The sequence below is a fragment of the Leptinotarsa decemlineata genome, unplaced genomic scaffold, assembly GCF_025532065.1.
Source record: "Leptinotarsa decemlineata unplaced genomic scaffold, Ldec_3_MD MMD2_tig00026328_RagTag_RagTag, whole genome shotgun sequence".
Lineage (NCBI taxonomy): Eukaryota > Metazoa > Arthropoda > Insecta > Coleoptera > Chrysomelidae > Leptinotarsa > Leptinotarsa decemlineata.
Window position 1 is genome coordinate 25,423,574 of NW_027412688.1, and position 21,468 is coordinate 25,445,041.

The following is a 21,468-nucleotide window of genomic DNA, read 5'->3' on the forward strand; positions in this document are numbered from 1 at the left end:
GTTTGTTGGTGAGTGGTGAGTTAGAAAGTTAATTTTCATCAAAATTTGTGTAAAAATATAATTAGGTGCTCAAAAACACTAGAAATGTTGACAGCAACATACGGTGATTGTACTCTGAGTCAGAATTTTTTTACAAGCTTTTTACAAAAGGTCGAGAAGATGTGAATGACTACGCTCTCATATCAACAATCGATGGGTTCATGACCAAAGTCCAAGCGTCCTAAAGTTAGATCCCAGGAGAGCCAAGACCAAAAAAGGCACGCCAAGTTCGATCAAACGTCAAGGTTTTGCTCACTGTTTTCTTCGATTACCATGGCACAAGTGTATTTATTATATCTGAGGATCTGAGGGGGACTGCTCTGAAGGGAACATAATAGAAATTGATTAATTAATAAATATTCCTTGAAAAAAATTAAAATTCACCTTATTATTTCAACAGAGCGTAAGTAGGAAGAATAGTAGCACTTTCAGATATATCTCCGACAGTTCCCACTATTGCCGACAACAAAAAATGGCGGAAATCTATTTTCTTGTCCATAGGCTGGTTCCGTCACGTTACCTTCGAGTAAAGAAATATATGATGTCGAGAAAGACGTCATCAAGGAGATAACTGAAAGTAATGGGTATCCTTCAATTATAGTGGAAAAGTTAACCAGGAGGAGAAAATTCAAAAAGTGTCTTCGTTTATCCTCGACTATTCAGAAAAAACTTAAAATTTATAGTTCTTTCATACGAACCAAAATACACCAAAGTGGTTTTTAAAACTGCTCGTACACTTTTGGGCAACCCAAAAGACGACGGAAAAGGAAAAGTCTGGAATTCAAGAAATACTGTTTACAGTTTTACAGAAACCCAACACGTGTTTCGCTATACAATAGCTTCTTCAGGCGTGTCTATACTGCTATTACATTAAATGAATGATGATATTCTGTAACATGATATACAGAATTTGAAACCTCTGGCCTAAAATGAATCTATTCAAAACACCTTTACTACACCAGAACAATCGCAATCATCGTCTGATGATACTAACTTGGTTAGCGAAACGTGCGTCGATAGGTAGTATTTTTGTTCTGATGTGAAAAAAGTTTTTTCAATAGATTCCATAACATATTCCACTAGACCGGTTTTTATTCGCTTGTTATCGCTACCTTGTCCGCTCTGACTGAAATTTAGACATTCCAAACAAACAAAAATCTTTCAAAATTACTCTATTTGTTGCGAGATTGCGAGGTTTGTTGCCTCCCCAGTTCCTGCCGACATTACTTTAGCCCGCCTACTCTATTTGTAAGAAGTCTCTGGAATAACTTATATGTTGATAGATCATCAGAACAGTTCGTTTAACTCTGTCAGAAAACATGCACCCGTTGTATTTTTTCAAAAACATTTGTTGACATGGTTGATGGGCTCTCTCTCACTGTTTAAACTTGAATTTGCGATTGTTTTGATATTACTAAACCATGTACTTGAGATGCACTGTTTTGAACCTTTGGTGTAGTAATGAATATTACTGGAGTTTTTTCCCAACACCAAACCGTCATTTTAACATCTCGACACGTGTTTCGATCATCAAGTGATCACTTGGTGATCGAAACACATGTCAATGTGTTGAAATAACGGTTTATATTTAAGTTAGGTTAGGAATCACACGTTAAAAGGTAAGACCTCGTTAGTCCTAAGCTCGCACAATTTTCTCAACTTCTGAGAGTGGTCGTTCGTATGGGGGCGACAGCTGATTAACGGAAAAACAGATTTTGAACAGATTTTTTTTTGTAAATTCTCAAAAAGAAAAACATTCAGACAGTTGAGATCAACAGATTATCTATCCTATTGATTAGTACTTTAATATGTTTTCCTCAAATTAAATTTAAGAATTTTTTTTTCAGGTGATGAGTCAAGACGTGAAGAAAGAAAACCCGCTCCAATTCAAATTCCGTGCCAAATTTTATCCCGAAGACGTCGCCGAAGAGCTCATCCAAGACATCACCCTCCGGCTGTTCTACCTTCAGGTGAAAAATGCTATCCTCTCCGATGAGATTTACTGCCCACCCGAAACTTCCGTCCTGTTGGCCTCTTACGCCGTTCAAGCCAGACACGGGGATTATCAGAAGGCGCTACACAATCCCGGATTTTTGTCCAACGACAGGCTGCTACCTCAAAGGTAAAACAAACTAAATCCTTCTTTTTACATTTTTTATTTCAGTTGTATAAAATGATTTCACTTATTTATTCAGTACTTTCAATCAGAACTGCTCTCGAAACAGATCTCCGAGCTAATTTGTCTCTGAACCTCGATGGGTTTGTATATAATTTAATTACGAAAACTCCTCGAATTATTCTCGTACATTGGACGAGCTTGACAGGTTGCCATGTTATCGATATCTTTTGTCAACAATTATTAGTCGATTTATAAACCGTTTGACTTTAACAAAAATTAAGAAGTATTCGAGCTAGCTTCACAGTTTAGGTAGAAAAATACGAAAATTGTGACGCCCTTGTTTTCGATATTTCATCGGTTTTCTATGTTTCCCATTGAACTTAATTTACTTATAGATCAGTGTCGTGAAGGGGAACAATTCCTACATTTCAGATTACATTAGTTTAACTTATTTAAAGAATTCAATACTTTGCAGACCATAGTTTGACAAATAACTATAGACCAGTCGCTTTGGTAGCAGTGATATCAAAAATCTTGAGCGATCATCAATATGGCTTTCGGAAACAAAGATCAAAAGGCGACCATCTATCGTATGTCACCCATATTTGGAATAACGCAATCGAGAAACATAGAGGGTCAAGAACTGTTGCGCTCGATATTCCTGAGGCCTTTGACCGTGTGTAGCATGAAGGTTTGCTGGCCAAACTTCGATGCTATGGCTCGCCAGCTTCCTGAAAGAACGTTCCCTGCAAGTGGCCGTCCATGGATATCGTCCATCCATATCATCTTCAACCCTCTTTTTATTGTATATAAACGACTCATTGGAAAAACCAAGATACAATATATTGTTTTGCTGACGACAGCACACTTGTCTCGTCATTCCATTTGAATTCCAGGACATCGGCTGTGGATGCACATCTTCACCGGCAGCATGAGGTTGCACATCTTAATGAGGATCTAGAGGTGATTTCGATTTGAGGTGAAAGTAACCAGGTTCAATTTAATGTCACGAAAACTCAGGAATCGGTTTTCTTCAAAAAGATAAGTGTATCCTAACCGGATGTGAAGACAGACAATTCCGCTTGCTGCTTCGATAAGTTTGTTGGGGGTTGAAATGGACACCAATATGTGTTATCACTATCATGTCGCTGGAATTGCGAAAGCTGCTTCTCAAAAGCTTGAAACAGTGTTGCGAAACAGAAAACTGTACACACCTCAGCAACTTTTGATGCTTTATAAAGCTCAAAACAGACCTTCTTTGCAGTATTGTTCTCATGTATGGAGCTCCTCCCCTAAGCATACCCTGAAACTGCTAGATTCCATTCAGAAAATAGCCATCCGCCTGATTGGAGGCACGAACATTACTTGCAACCTTGATAGTCTGGAACATCGAAGAAAGGTTGGAGATTTGTGTCTCTTGTATAGGTGCTTTCACGGGAGGTGTTGAAGTGACTTGGCACATTTGATTCCACCAAGAACGGTACACATCAGAAATACGCGACAGACTGTGGCTGCTCATTGTTTTGAGGTTCAACTCAGTACACTTCAAACTTCACTGTTTAAGAACTCTTTCATTTGAAGAACTCCGTTTATATGGAATAAACTTCCTGAGAACGTTTTTCCAAATGAATTCAATCTTCAGCGATTCAAATCCAACGTGAATCACTACTTTCGCACAGGCACGGCTCTTTGAGCTTTTTAAGGATTTTCCTGTAGTGCTTGCGTTTTGTCCTATAAAAAAATTCTCAAAGCGAATGTCCTGCAGGTCAGTAGCACATACACAGTAGCAACAACTATAATCTTCCGATCTACCTATCTTACTCCTCCTCAGCAAAAATATCCTGTAAGAAAATCCTAGAAATTGTTCAGCTTACTTTGAATAATTAATCTTCTCACTTTATTCCATTGATATCTTATATGTTCAAGTACACATGAGTAAAACTACTTCTTCATGTGGATTCTCGAGAGTCCTCAAAGAGGTTGCAGGAAAAACTTCTGCATAGCTTATGCGTTACTGATATCTACTTATCCTAAGTTTCATTGATAAATCTATTATCAGTTCAAATAATAACATTTTAAGGTATATCTTTATTAAAATTCAAGTGGTGAATTTAGATTCAGGTAAATATTTGGTTATAAATGGTTTCTTTTCGGTTTACCTGTATTTCACCTTAGGCAATATAATGATAATAACCTTCCGCGACCCGCCCACAATATTGTTGGAGTACACTCCTGCAAGTGTTTGATAAAAGGTAGATCAAGTGTATGAATTTTATCATTATTTCGCAAATACATATATTTAAAAATATGTGTGAATGAGATTTTTTATCTTACTGAGAGATTAAATTGATAACAGGAACCTTCTGTCTCATTTGTTTGTCTTATCAACCCGACCCCAATAGATGATAAAGCATCATTTAAAATTCATCTATTGGAAACATTTTTCATTCAGCGCGTTTGGCTAACCAAGTTGAAATCATCAGAAGATGACTAAGGACTGTCTTAGTCTTGTTGATCAGCACTTGAGGAAATAATCCTTATGTTGTGATTTAACACCAAGTTTGTGTTGACAGTAGGATACAGGTACGCCGAACGTGATAGCGAGCCCGCCCCCATGCGGCGGGCTCCCTATACAGAGGCGTATCGTATGTTAGGTACTTGTCCTTTAATGCTGTTGGCGTTTGGCATTGTCTGAATAATTTGTGTTGTTTCTGAAAAAATTTCATCGCCTAACAAAAGTTTCTTTTTGGAAAAGTGTATCATCATATAACATTTCAATGAATTGTACTACTACCTATAATACTGAATAAAATATTAAAAGAAATTACAAAGAAGTCATGTTCCATTTGCTACCCTAATTAAAACTAATTATAGGCACGACACTGGCCGGCAAGAGGCTTATCGTAAGCCAATGGTAATTTAGTTGGGAGAGTTTATACCTGTGCGATCGTTGAATCTATAGTAAAACCAATAATGATTGAAAGTAAAGCGCGTTGTCATATCTAAATTTTACGTTACCAGTTTATAGCAGAATCAAAATATAGTAAGCAGTTGAGTTGTAGGTTGTGGCAAATTATAGATAATACACAATACTAGTACGATTAAAAGGTATTATTTATGACAAAAATCACTAATGAGCTTGTAATGAGTAATACTTATACATTTCCTGATTACTGATCATTATTTTCTGTATAGTGTTATTACAACTAGTGGCAACGCTGTACGCAACGATATTTCTGTCTTTGTCACTTTACCGTAACTTCCATCTCATCGTTGCAGTCCTCCCTAATGTACTTGCAGCCATGAGCGTATCATTGGTTTGTGAATTATACAGCGTGAATTGTACGTTTTACAGTTAAGTTAGTCAACAATCGACGTGTTGTGATAACAATTGGTGAAAATAATAGTGCTAATAAGTGTTTAAGCATTACATAATTATATTTCTACACCGTTCTCAAACTACTCAAAAAATGGGAGACATGGTCGGGCCTTCCACGTCGAAAAAGGTAAAACGGTCGGAGTCTCGGTCAGTAAGAGAAAAACAAATTGTACTGCGAGTATTTCACTGTCTTGAAAGAGATCATCAGCCACCAAAAGATGACTTTGTGCATATGTGCTGTAATTCTACGTGTGTACCTCCGAATAACCAACCGGGCATTTCTACATCATTAAGTTCCACAATTACAAAAGATAAATTAGTTGATATGTGCTCTGATTACACCGGTGTACCAAAACCAGTATACGCAGAACTATTCACAGTTTCTTTTTCAGAAATGAGCTGCCCACACTACAAACAGTTCTGGAGGCACTTAGCGATCATGAATTGGTCCCAAAAATGGGTAAAGAAACTTTTAGGAAACTTGTACACGAAATGAAATTTACGTACGGAAAAGTTGACAGGAAAAGCATTCTCATTGAACGTCAAGAAATAATAGCATGGAGAAGAAACTATCTAAGAAAAATTGACGAATTTCGGAAGCTCAAAAAAATTGTACTTCATGGACGAGACATGGGTTAACCAAGGACATACGGTCAAAAAAGTATGGCAGGATGGTAATATAACAAGTGCACGACAAGCCTTTATTGAAGGTTTGTCAGTTGGGTTAAAACAGCCATCTGGAAAAGGTAGTCGTCTGATAGTTACGCATATAGGAAGCGACAGTGGATTTTTACCAAATGGTGAATTAATATTTAAATCTAAGAAAACAGTCGACTATAATGAAGAGATGAATGCGGAGGTGTTGGAAAAATGGTTTGAAGGCATCATTCAACTTGTGGAACCTGGGTCTGTCATCGTCATGGACAATGCCCCATACCATAGTCGACATTTAGAACCATTACCGAAACAATCATGGAAAAAAGCAGCAATTCAAGAATGGTTAATCAATAAGAACATCCAATATAACAAAGATAGTTTAAAGGCAGAACTACTTCAGCTAACAAAATTACACACAGACAAATATAAAAAATTCGCAGTGGATGAAATGGCGTTAAGTCGTGGAATTACAGTTTTAAGGTTACCACCATACCACTGCGAATTAAACCCAATAGAATTAATCTGGGCGCAAGTAAAATGATATGTGGCACAAGAAAACAGAGCATTTAAATTAGTGGACGTGCAATATCACCTACAAGAAGCTATTCGAACTGTTTCTGCAGAAGACTGGAAGAAATGCATGCAGCATGTTTTAAAAGAGGAGCAAAAAATTAGACAACCATATTGAACACAATATTGAACCAATCATAATTCACTTTGATGATAGCGGTAGCAACAGTGACGAATCTGAGGTTGAAGATTAGACGAAAATTTGTACATTTACATTATATTATATTATATTCTATTATCAAAAATTTGTAATTTGTATTTCCTAGTACCCCTGATGATGAGTTTAAGTTACTCGAAAGCTTGAAAATAGTTATAAAGAGTTCACTTATCAATTGCTGCAACTCAGTAGTGAAAAAAAGTTATATATATATATATATATATATATATATACCGGGTGTCCCAGAGCTTTTAGGCCAGCAGATATCTCAGTCACCTGCAGAAAACAATTTAAAATAAATATGTATATCATAGAAGACCACCAGCACTTTCATGTAGCAGAGCAAAATCCACCCCCTCGCGAGCAACCCCTGCGAAACCACCCCTAACCTTTGTTTTTCAAATGGCAACCCCATGTTGTTTGTCGTTCAACTGACAGCTCTTGTTATTTCTCAACCAACGATATATCATAATTGTTCGAGAAAAATGAATACGTTAGTGGGTACTATTAACTGGACTGATCGAATTGTTCTGCATTGTAGACACCAGAAAAAGTGGACGCTACGCAGAAAAAGAGGCGATAAAATGTTAGAACTTTTTGTGCTTCCTTTTATTCCTCTGATATCTGGATGACACATTGCCATCAGTCGTGATATTGTTGTTGTATATCAAAATGCCTTTTACCTTCACTCCCAACGAATACGTTGATATGCTTTTAATTTTTGGTGAATGCCGAAAGAATAAACGTGCTGCGGAGAGGCTGTATGGGCAGCGCTTTCCTGATCGTCGACAACCAGGTCGTAATACGTTTTCGTATGTAGAAAATACCATGCGAACGGGATCATTTCCAGGAAAAACAGATCAAGTACATCCTACTCCCGTGCGAACTGAGGAAAATTGCATAAATGTGTTGGCCTACGCCGAAGCACATCCTCATATTTCGGTTCGTGCATTGGCGGTAGAGATTGGGATCAGTAAGTCATCTATGCAAAGAATTTTCAAACAGTACAAGTATCATCCCTTTAAAATTCATTTACACCAAGGACTCAGACCTACCGATTTCGAAAGATGAACGGCATTCATTGCTCACATTCAAGTTTTAGTCCATGACAATCCAAACATCCTCAATCAAATCTTGTGGAGTGACGAATCCCGCTTCCATAATAATGGTACTGTTAATCGACATAACATGCACTATTGGTCACAGGACAACCCTCACTGGATTAGAGAAACCAATTTCCAAACAATGTGGCGTGTGAACGTGTGGTGTGGTTTATATAATGGACGACTCATCGGGCCCCATTTTTTCCAAGACACTGACGGGCCACCGATATTTACATTTCTTGGAAAATTGTTTACCTGCCCTCCTGGAAGATATTCCACTTGAAGAATGACAACAAATGTGGTGGCAACAAGATGGTGCTCCTGCACATAACCATAATGTAGTTACTACATTCCTCAATGATACTTTTCGAGACCGTTGGATTGGAAATAGTGGACCTGTGCGATGGCCTGCACGTTCTCCAGATCTCACGCCACTGGACTTTTTCCTGTGGAGATATCTGAAACGAGTTGCCTTCGAAACAAAACCAATGAATATTGACGATTTAACCCAAAAAATTTTAGGGGCTTGTCATACCGTTACTCCGGAAATGATTAGGGCTTCCTGTACTCGCGCGCTGATTCGGCGACTTGAAGCATGTGTGGCAAGTGCTGGCCAACATTTTGAACATTTTCTGTAGTATCATGTATCAAAATACAGATGACCTTAAACATTAATATTTCATTTGTGTTTGTATTTTCTATGATTCTGCATGTCATTCTACCTACCATGATACATCATTGACCGAGAAATGAAAAAGACTGTAAGTTGAACCAAAACAAACATGGGCGTGCCATTTGAAAAACAAAAGTTAGGGGTGGTTTCTTGGGGTTGTTTACCAGGGGGTGGATTTTGCTATGCTGCATGAAAGTGCTTGTGTTCTCCTATGATACATATTTTTGTTTTAATTTTTGTTCTGCAGGTAACTGAGATATCTGCTGGCCTAAAAGCTCTGGGACACCCGGTATATATATATATATATATATATATATATATATATATATATATATATATATATATATATATATATATATATATATATATATATATATATATATATATATATATATATATATATATATTGTGTTTTTTATTAATATTGTATATTTATTTGGTACCTACTGTAATTACCACGATTATTACTCCGTTTTCATAAGGCCCACCTAATGACTACAACGATTAGGTAAATTACGATGTTGCAAAGTTTTAATGAAATAAATAAAAAACGTGTATGAATATTTTAACTAATTGTACCAAGAATTTTTCTTTCATTCTTAACCCTCTCAAAAATTAATAAGCACGCCCCCGATTTGCTGTCAACTGGGCTTACTTCTACTCTCAATCATTATTGGTTTTAGTATAGGTCTTTCTTCCTTTAGTACAGTCAATATAGTTTTCTGTCGTTAAGGAGTTATCAAAAAATGCATTCTTGAAATCTCCTACAAAATCTTGTTTTCCAAGAAAATGGCGCTTGAATTTTTGCAGCTAAGTAACACTTGTCGACAAACCTATATAGTTTCGTATTTCAAATTACCCAATGCAGATATGTTATTAATTTTTATTAAAAACAAAATCCATATCATGTTCAACAATGCATCAGTTTACAAAATACGTATTAATTATTGAAATGTAAAAATCGATGTTTTTTAATTGAATTGTATCTTCCATAACTGAAGGTAGATTGAAGGTAGAATTTACGTTGCGTGTATACATAGTTACATCCAAATCTACACGTTACCATAAAAATTGAATATACAGATCAATTTTAAATCAAAGTTTCAAGCAAACAAAAAATATAGCAGATCTTCAAATTGCAGCTGCGGGCGTTTCTCACAGCTCTCCCTTCAAAGCTGCTGGATTTTCCCTCATGGCAAGCCATTTATCGAAACATATCATTCTTCTCTCAGATTTGAACATATGTTTCTCTTATGTTGTTCACTTTCTATAATGATGTAATTTATTTTTATTCAATATAAATAATTATTTTTTGGGGGTTATTCATTGTCATTAATTTTTTCAGACAAATCTCTACTCTGCTCTGTTCTTTGAGTAGAAGGTAGGCAAAGTGTTACCCTGTGTGTGCTTTTTCATAGTCGAAGACAAATAATATAGCATCATTTTTCATATTTAACGTTCTTCGCATCACACCATCATACTTTCTGGATGGTTTTCATGAATTGAAAAAGTCATCATCAGTTTTTGCATTGAATAGCAATTGTACTCGTTGAACAACTTAACGCGCTTGGTATACAGATGGATGATTGCGTAGATACAAAAAGTCACTAGAAACCCAAATATCTTTCTGAAAATCACAACTGATGACTTCTATTACCATTAGACCTTTTTGAGGGCCGGTTTATTGGGCACATAGGCCATAAGTTGATGACTAAGCATACCTTCGATGTGAGAAAAAAACTGTTAAAAACTAACACTTTTGTTATTTTATCAATCAATTTTTCATAAAATGACACAAGTTATAGCCAATGTATACTGGAAAATTCACTGAAATTCAAGAGATTGAATAAATCGAAAAGATCGGATCACATGACACCGAAGTATACTATGCATATTACAGTTACCTGCTCGGTTAGTAGACACTACTTTCAGGCGGAAGTGAATGCAAGTAAGCAAAAAATTACAACTAAACTAAAACGAAGGTTTCCTTAAGGATTTTCACTAGTTTTTTATGGTCAAGACTTCTGGAACACGTTAGCCTTACTAAGTTAACCCCGTCACACATCATTTGATGGTTTATGAAGAATATTATTTTTGAAATCGGTAATTTGATTTTTTTGTGAATATGAGTAGTGTTTAAATTTAATTGCTATTATTTTCTGTAATTCGCTTTGTCTGATAAAGGCGTCTTTGTTCAAATATTTTGTATCTTGCTATTTATTTACCTACAATACTCTGAATCAGAATAATTCTAATAAATGTGACCTCGTTCAATGAACAGTTGCTAATTTTGCAAAACGTACTAACCGTGATGATGTCATTCCCCATATTGTCATGGAATACAAATATCCAGAATGTTGAAATAAATAAATTCAAAAAGATTGTCTTGGCAGAATATTACTATTTAGAATGTATGTAAATAATATGAAATCACCATGAAAATGTTACGTGTTGTCGTTCTATTACTAGACTGATAAAAAAAATATTGAAAAAGCATTTTTCTGTTATTATGCGACGCTGTTCATTCATTTGTTGCGGACGCCTTTGAGAAGGTAGTATTAGATATTTAAAACTAGCCCCCCGATTGGGATTCTAACGAGTAGCAGAATATATATGCCTACATACTTTTTTTCTATCATAGTATCACATCAGTTTGTCCATGAAGAAGGTTCCTGTTTTGACCTGAAGGACGTTATTTTGAAGATATATGGGCCGGAAGTTCCACCTCTAGAAAGTTTAGAACAGTTCATTACATTTGAGAGTATTTAAAAGTATTCTACAACAATCCAGAATATCCCGGAACCTTCTGGAATGTGATGAATATTCGGGAATAATTCGGATCGTACACGTAAACTGCTAGTATTTCTAGGTTCCATTCTAACTTCAATATATAATATTGTCCATCAAAACTTTATGTAGACCTAATTTGTGACGTCACTCGTCGCCGAGAGGTCGCTATCAACTTTTTGTTGTAATGAAAGGGGGATCTTGTGATATGGTTTATTGTAAGACATCGAACCAGCCATTCTTGAATATATAGCAGTTTTGTATTCGTTATAAATTCCGCAAACAAACAAGTATTTCTTAGTCCCATTCCTGCCTGGTGATAAAGAAGTCTGTTTACGTTTCTTACATTTTTGCTAATTTCGTTGCAATCACCTTGTTATATTCTCGTTATATTCAGGAGGGTAGCATTATATGCATTCCACCTAAATAACCACCAGTATGCTTATCAAACCGGCAAATCGACAGATTCAGCATCAAACCTTGTAGAAAAAATCTCCCAATCCCTTGACAACAAAGAGATTGCGGTTGCTGTATTTCTCGATATTGAAGGAGCATTTGACAATGCACTACCTAACTATAGGATCGTCTCTGGCTAGGAAAGGTATAGAATCGACCCTAACTGGCTGGATATATGCCATGCTGGTAAACAGAACTGCAACTACGACTCTTCAAGGCGAGGCCATTAGGTTCAGGGTCACCAGGGGCATATAACAAAAACTAACAACAAACTAGATTTTTCCATTTACAGAAAACCAACCCAGACTGATCATGTCATTCCTTTCAATTCATTTCATCCCATGCAACATAAAATGGCTTCCTTCAATTGTTATGTTAACAGATTGTTGAACATTCCCTTATCTCCCTTCAATTTCAATTTAGAATTAAATACTTTAAAACAGATTGCTGTCAACAATGTCTGTCAAAATCTTTGAGACACTGCCAGATTATGTTTTGAACGTTCTTGTCTCATTGATAAATGATTCCTTTGTGAATGGCTCATTTCCTGAATTTTTAAGAACTTCTGTAGTGATTCCGCTCTTCAAAGGTGGTGCTAGGGATAATCCAATAAACTACAGACCTATATCACTTGTTCCGACCTTATCCAAAATTATTGAAAAAATCATAAAAAGGCGGATAATAACATATTGAGTCCATAGCAGTATGGGTTTCAAAACAACAAAAATACAAGTGATGCAATTTTTAACTTTCTGCATAAGATTTATAGTAATATGAATTCTGATGCCTATACAGCAGATGTATTCTGTGACTTTTCCAAGGCATTTGACCTCGTTGATCACGGAATCTTACTGCGGAAGCTGAAACATTATGGTTTTGAGCACAGAAGCATTAGATGGTTTGAATCGTACTTATTGCATCGAAAGCAAATTGTAAGACTCTCAACAGACTCAAATGTAGGAGAAATCAAAGCAGGCGTCCCTTAAGGTTCCATCCTAGGACCCATCTTGTTTCTATTGTAAATTAATGATATAACACAACTGGATCAAACTGCTAGCATTACATTATTTGCAGACGACACAACGTTGCTGTGGCAGGGAAAAGATCCTACAAAACTAGCTCAAGATGCCACTGTAGACATGGAAAAAATTAAGAGCTGGTGCGACTCAAATAAGCTTTCTTTAAACTTTGATAAAACCCATTTCCTCACCTTTAAATCTGAACTCCCACCTCTTAGTTTGAATAACAACATTCTCGAGATGAAATTGCCCTCCAAATTGAATAACAACATTCTCGAGATGAAATTGCCCTCCAAATTTTTAGGACTTCACATTGATAATAAGCTCAAATTTGAGATTCGTATTATCAAGTTGAATAAAAAACTTGCATCTGGCTGCTTTGTATTGAAGTCAGTTTCGAAGGAAGTGGGTAGAACCTTTGCAAGATCTGCGTACTTTGCCTTTGTGGATGCACATATAAGATATGATATTGCCTTCTGGGGAGTATGGAGCAAAAGCATGCTGCAGACTGTTTTCGTTTTACAGAAGCGAGCTGTCCGGTATGTGGCTCAAAGTTCCAAGATCACTGCAAACCATTATTCATTGAACAACGAATTCTGACAATAATATCTCTATTCATTCTTGAAACAGTAAGTCTGATCCATAAAAATAAATCTGCTCCTGATGATATAAACGAGCCACACTATTATACACGTCAAGCTAACTTGATCAGACTTCCCCTGCCCACAACAACAATGGTGAAGGACTCATTGATATACAATGGAGTAAAGATGTACAACAAAATTCCCATATAGCTGAAGAGTTATTCCTTGAATATTTTCAGGAAAAAATTAAGCGACATTCTGATTGATAAGGCCTATTATAGTTTAGATGAATTTTACAATGACAACGCTTTTTATGAATTATAGTTTACTACTGTATGTCACTATAATATAGCATATTTTTTTAAAGATATTTTTTGAATTTTAAATTATATAGCATTTATTTTGTTTCGTAAAAATATGTTTGACACCTTATTTTATATAAATGGGCATTTAGGAATTACTTTTATACTATTTTGACATAGTTCAATAATCGTTTGTCAACAAAAACTCTTTCTTAGGACAATAAACATATTTCTCCCTCTCAATATTCAAATACATCCGAATCTTATTCACTGGTATCTCTTTTTCACATTGTTTACCATCGCTATTGGAATTACTACACTGAGGAAAGTCGGCGTTATTATCACACTCGTTATTACTATTAGTACTTGTCCAAGGACGCCACATTTCAAACAGATAAAAATATTAGGTAATTATAACTGCACCAATATCGAATTTCAACACGACGGCGATAACCATCCCCACATTCCCCGTTTTATATTCGTCACCGTAACATGACTTCAAATTTGATTTTATGACTCTTCAGCCAATCATAAAACTTGGTTAGTACCGCCAATTCTACAGTCCACGTGAATTAGTTCTCAGCCGGTTCATTTCTATGTATTGGTTTTTTTACTTTTAAGAGTGCACAATATCGTTTACTTCGACTATACATTTTTAACTTGAATATTCTGGCTGATAGAAGATTAGAATCAGATATTACACTAATTTCCAAAATAATCAATGGTAGCAATAATTTCCTTGAACTTGTTGAACTTATAACTTTAAACATGAATCCAAAGAGAACAAGAAATACAGAAGTTATCTTATCAACTATGGTCAGAATGAGTCCATAGGTAGAATTTTAATACTTGCAAACAATTACAATGTGGATTTAGAACTCTTTAATTGTTCGTTGGAACCATTTGAAAAACCGCGAAAAAAGTGTGATTTATTGGCTTATTCTTGCCTTTTTTATAGTTTTTCACTACATCTAACTGATAGTTATCAATTATTGTTACAGTCCATACATATGTGTGAAAATTTTTATTTTGTATATTCATTTTTGAGACCAGCAAGTCAGCTTCGGATGTACTATATTCAATTATCCAAATTATTTCAAAGCCAAATGTTTACGCTTGTTTAAATTCCATAGGGGGACATTTTGACTCATCTGTCAATTTCAATATCACAAGATTTAAAAAATGGTTGAATAAATATGTTTCTTTTTTTCAGGGTAATGGACCAACACAAAATGTCCAAAGACGAATGGGAGAATAGCATCATGACCTGGTGGAAAGAACACAGAGGGATGCTCAGAGAAGATGCAATGATGGAGTATTTGAAGATAGCTCAGGATCTGGAAATGTATGGAGTGAACTATTTCGAAATTCGTAACAAGAAAGGAACTGAATTGTACCTTGGTGTCGATGCCCTTGGTCTCAATATATACGAAAAAGATGATCAGTGAGTAAATCAGTCCTTTTTATTCAGGAATATTTTGTCATAATGAAGATTATCATTATATGAAGAATGATTGTGGAAAATGTGTACACCATTGAAAAGGATAATGCTTGGAATTATCTTTAACAGTATTGAAGACCTCAGCTTAGCAAAGCATTCGTCCTCTCCAGCATGGCGTCTTCAACACTTTGGTCAAACTTAACCTCATCATGGGTTTATGCAGTTGTCATCATATCAGTCTCAGTCTATATCTGAATTACCATTTACAGCACTGATAAGGTTTTGATGAGACATCATTCCTTGAATCTATTATCCAAAATGATACCTATTTGGCTAAGATATATCAGTTCGTTTTCATGTTTGTTTCATGTTTCAAATACCATATAGCAACAAGAGAGCTCTTTGTTGAAAACCTGGCATCTTTTACACCTTTTTGATACTGACTGGATTCAAATGTTCCTCCGATATATCAAAAAAAATCTGGTTCTATCCTAACCTAACTTGGGTAGTCTACATCCTACAGATTATGTTCCAAAATATACCGCCATACACTTCCAGGCCATTTTTCATAATATTCCTTATAAATGTTATTTTAAAATTAAGATAAGGTAAACCCACAGCTATAAATGTCAGAAATACCAAAAAAGAAGAAAAAGTATGTGTTATTTCAATGGATTTTGTCGTTTATACATCATATCTATTCTAGGTTGACTCCGAAAATCGGCTTTCCTTGGTCCGAAATCCGCAACATTTCTTTCAACGACCGTAAGTTCATCATCAAGCCTATCGACAAGAAGGCACCTGATTTCGTTTTCTTCGCACCGCGTGTGCGCATCAACAAGCGTATTTTGGCCCTTTGCATGGGCAACCACGAGCTGTACATGAGACGCCGAAAACCTGATACGATTGATGTCCAACAAATGAAGGCCCAAGCAAGAGAAGAAAAACAGGCCAAGCAACAGCAGAGAGAGAAGCTCCAATTCGAAATCGCTGCCAGGGAAAGGGCGGAGAAGAAGCAGCAGGAATACGAGGATAGAATTAAATGTGAGCAAGTTTTTTAAAAAAAATTCAAAAAACCAAGAGTTTTTGAAATTTTCCTGATATCAAGAAATTATTTTAAAATTTACACTTGTTTATTCATTCAATGATTCATTCTGGTATAGAAATTGTCCACATAGGGCAAGTTATTCAAGGTAAAGCTACAGGTGACTAAAATACTAACATATTGAAATTTTCTTATAAATTCACGTTATAAAGTAAGTGTCTGGAGTTCTAACTTCATGAGGTTTCAGAGTTTGAATTATGTGGATTCATTCCTAATATGTACATTCCTAATATACCGGTTGAGAATTGACTGTTTGACATTGTTTGGGGGTTATTTTCACCTGGATAGATGGAATGAATATGTCTAATTTGATATTCATGTAAATCCACATGTTTTGATCTCAATAATACAACATAACAGGCAACTTTAATGATATCAGGCAGACCAAAGGTAGAATATTGAATTGGTTTACAAGAAAGTATCCATGAAACATTGTTAATAGCTCTAAGTGTTTCAAATTGCAGAGGGAGAATTTCCCTACAGAATAATGCCATCAGATACAGTCAAGTTGAAAAACACTGAAAAGTGACACTTCACCCTTTCATTTGTAACAATGAATTGAATCATTCATTATTATTGTTTTCATGTGATAGTATATACGGGAATTCAGCAAAGTAGATGTTCATCAGACAGTATTGTTACTTTTTCCCCGTGGGTTAAATAATACTTGACTACACTATACAATCAAACTTAACTTTAGTTCTCCACCAAACACTTCAACTATTATTCAAATTTCTATTGCCTTATTAGATCGCTCTGTACCGCACTGTCCACTAAACATGACTTCTTCGATCTCGGTGTGAGTCGCACTTACGGCAAACGAACTATCCCGAAACCTGTAGAGAATTCCTCAGAAGTCCATCGAAGCCGGTAGAGCGGTCGTCGAGTTGGGCGTGGTCTTTGTCACGTCACAATTAATTTATAACGACCAGCGGCGGCTGGCGTTACTTTATTAATGGGATGATTTACAACACTATAAATAAAAAGATTCCCCATACATCGAATCTGATCTGAGTTTCATGTAAATTAAGGATCATCCTCCCAAGTAGTACCCAAGAACTTCATTGCTGAATTGAAAGGGTTATATTTTTATTTGTATCAAGATGGAGTAGTAAAAAGCAAAAAACTTTCTTTCCCAATTCATTGCTGAGTTCTTAATAATATTTCTGTCATCGAAAGAGAGTTGTTAACAAAGTTGTCTTGCTTGAAATATTAAACAATCTGTTTTTAAGATACATCTGATCTGTGAAAAACCATTATCCAATTTATGTAAAAGGTAGTTACATGAATATTCATTCATTTCACAGAATTTCAGTGTGTTATTATACCCTGGTAAGTATTCAACTGTGTCAGCTATGAACAAGAAGAATAATTAATATTGGAGCTACACACTCTCCTATCTAACTCACAATTCCACTTGTGCATAATCTGTCTGAATTTCTTTAATATATTCATCTTTTCCTCTGCAACATGTTTCTATGTGTTTTTGTCTTCTAGAGAGATATAATTGGAACTATTTAGCCATAGTTCCTCGTAATCCACAAAATTGAAGCTTTAGATGAAATGTTTGTGAGATATACAATCGAAAGTTATGCTAATTCAGCAGGAGTTTAATCTTTCTCTTGAAGATAATCACTTGGTGATCGAAACACGTGTCGAGGTATTAAAAATAACGATTTGGTGTTGGGAAAAAACTCCAGTAATATAATTTGAAGTGATTGGGAAGTGTGCCGTTTAAAAAAATATAATGTAACTATTTGAACTGAATAACCAATTATATCTGTACTGAATTTTTCTACATTAGCTTAAGAAATTTTATCAGATCCAGTAGATATTTTACTTTTTATATTTGCATTCACTTGAGAATTATCATTTTCACAAATAGATTTCACAATATTTTTTGTGCCTCCATAAAAAAATTTTGTCAACCACAATTCCAAGAATACATATATTCTTGCTTTCAGCCATGCAAGAGGAAATGGAAAGAAGCCAAGCCAATCTCCAAGAGGCCCAGGAGATGATTCGAAGGTTAGAAGAACAGCTTAAACAGCTCCAGGCTGCCAAAGAGGAACTGGAGCAGCGGCAGAACGAATTGCAAGCGATGATGGAACGCCTGGAGGAGAGCAAGAATATGGAAGCTGCGGAAAGACAGAAACTAGAGGACGAGATCAAGGCCAAGCAACAGGAAGTGCTTCGCATTCAGGAAGAGGTGAGAAAGATTTTTTTCATGTTCTAGTCAAAGTGCTGATAATGAATTTGAAGACCGCAATAATAGAGTAAATGATATTTTTTCACTGTTAATAATACATATGCAGTGCGGACGTAAATAGTCCCCCCCAACCTATGAATATGGCCAAACGCTGCTCAGAACCATCAAGACCTTGTTTTTGGTCAACAGTGAGCTCGCGTGGCACCCACTTTGAACAGAGCTTTCTCATAGTCAAATGCTCATGCAATATAGAGCCAACATATTCTTTCAATATCTTTACAATGTCAGCTAACTCACGCAACTTCACTTTTCGATAATTCAAAATAATTTTATGGATTTTTTTGTTTTCTGGCGTTACTGCCTCACTTGAACGTCCACTGCGTTCTGCATCATCAGTGTCTCTACGACCACATTTGATATCAGCAAACCAACTTTTAATTGTTATTTCTGATGGAGCGGATTCCTTATAATACTTTTCAAGCCATTGCTTCACTTGAACGGTATTTTTTCCCATCAAGAAGCAGTGTAAAATTAAAACACGATATTGTTTTTCATCCATTGTTTTAAAAATAACAAAAGTAGTGTCACTCTTAGCACAATAACTCACAAACTTATGAATAGAATATCATGAAATTTCAACAGCTTACTTTTGAAGATTAGTACTAACTGATGTGTCAGGCCCGAGACTTTTCAGCCTATGTAGGATGTATAGTTTAAACAAATATCAAACTGCTAGTTACTCAGGAACGGCTAATTCGATTTCCAAAAATGAAAAAGTGTTGAATAGAGAATTGAAACACCTATCAAACGAGATATCACAAAGCCTCTTTCTATTTGAAAAAAGTTGGTAGCGCCCTCTAGGTGAAGAGTAATGCAACACCAAAACACCTCTCACCAAAAAGTACTGAAAATGATACCTTTTTATGTGAATTTTGTCTGACCTTGATATCATGGTCCTTTCAAAAATTAACAGGGTCGAGGGGGCTATTTACGTCCACAGTGTATAGTAAATCACAAAGTCGGTCAGAAATGAGTAAAGGAGTAATAATTCGGTTCTCAAAACCGCAACTTGTGTTTTGCTATACAATAGCTCAAGTATTTTCATAGTATGTGAATGTGAATTCTTGCACTTCAGGTGTTCAGCAAAACTAATGATAATAATAGATTCTGGTGCAATAAAATCCTTTTCTTGCAACGAAGTCGGCATCTTCATTACTATCCAGGCCAGTGTAGACAGGAATCCAGACTAAAGACAATTTGTCTTACTATTGAGGAGCAGTTTTTTGGTAGTTCAATACCAACTTGGAGGTTTTTTGTTGAGTCCTAGTGGCTATCCGAGAATATTTGTATTGATTTGTGTGAGGTTTCAGCCAATCTCATGTATACTTCCATCAGAAATATGGTCGCATAGGATCATGGCATACAAATATCTTTATCTTTGGTCTGTGATTATACAACTGCACAAGAACCTGGGGTTTTTTATCCATCTTCGAACCAACAGCCATCTAATTTCAGTATTTCCTTCTCCAAGAGAATTCCATCTTCTTTATTTGGGATCAGGACTATATAAGGCAGGTTGTAGTTAACTATTGGCGGCATTCCCAGAATGCCGTGACTTTCAAAGTCAACTAGTAATCTGCTACGCTCTGTTCAGGACAACATATAGGAGGTTTTTCATGGCTGCTGACAGTGGTGTAGATGGTGTTGGAGACAGCCTGTACACTAGAGAACATTTTATCCACTCATTTTAGGTTGATTTAGGCCTGTATTTCGGAAAATTGACATACCCAGCTCTAAATTTATATAAACTTTGTATTTTGGCATCATAAAAGTATTCTTAAAATTCACATATAATTCGACGGCCGCAACTTCAAAAATTGGGGGTCAAAAGTCAAAAAAACGACTTTTTGCACGTTTTTTGCCAATATCTCGTTTCCAATGGATTTATGCTAATTGTATTTATTATATTATTATTGTTTCAAACATTTTTCCATACGTTGAATCGTTTTTGAGATAGAGGGCAGCGCGAGCGCAGATTAAATATCATTTAAAATCAACTGGTTGTCCCAATCGAAATCAGCTCATTTGAGGTTTATAAATTATTACTCAATAAATAATTATAAATAATTTTCATTTTTTATCAACAAATACATCAACACTAAACAGGCCAGAGATGATGCGGATGTTCTCATTATTGAGACAGCTATTGAAGAATCTAAACGTCAAAGAACAGCAATTATAGTCGGTGAAGATATTGATTTACTTGTGATTTGAATTGGGCGTATACTATCTCTTGAACAAGAAATTTTCTTTAAAAAAGTTGGCAAAGCAAATGTGAAAATGGAAATATACTCCTCTAAAAGTTTCGACAAATATTCAAGTTCTAAAAACACATTTTGTTCCTTCACGCTTTAAGCGGCTGTGATACGACTTCTGCGCTCTTTAAAAAAGGAAAAAAAAACGTATTTAAGAACATTCAAGAAACTATCTAATTTGGATGAACTTGCCGCAGCATTTAAAGAAGAAAACTGCCCGGTTCAAAGATTATTTGATAGTGGATTGCAAACTTTATTAGCTGTTTATAATACTTCAAAATCTGAAGATACCATCAATCATCTTCGTTATGCACAATATGTCAAGCTAACAAAGATCAATAAACCTGTGCAGTTATCAAATATCCCACCAACAAGTGGAGCAGCTCACCAACATTTTAATCGTGTTTATTACCAAGTTCAAACTTGGTTAGGACATGATTTGGAACCCCAGGAATGGGGTTGGACAATGCGTAATGGATTGCTAGAACCTATCATGACCATTTTACAACCTGCTCCAGATGAGTTACTCAATATGATATTCTGTAACTGCAAA

General features: G+C 35.7%; 1 protein-coding gene across 2 annotated transcripts in view; it reads left to right on the forward strand.

Moving 5' to 3' along the window:
- The window catches only part of Moe (Moesin), a 115,404-nt gene that overhangs the window by 87,509 nt on the left and 6,427 nt on the right, over positions 1–21,468 (forward strand). For both annotated transcript variants that reach the window (XM_023156181.2, XM_023156174.2), the window contains 4 exons: positions 1,887–2,161; positions 15,059–15,289; positions 15,993–16,330; positions 18,356–18,600. In XM_023156181.2, the coding sequence (XP_023011949.1) occupies positions 1,887–2,161; positions 15,059–15,289; positions 15,993–16,330; positions 18,356–18,600 (1,089 nt within the window). The remainder of the gene's footprint in view (positions 1–1,886; positions 2,162–15,058; positions 15,290–15,992; positions 16,331–18,355; positions 18,601–21,468) is intronic.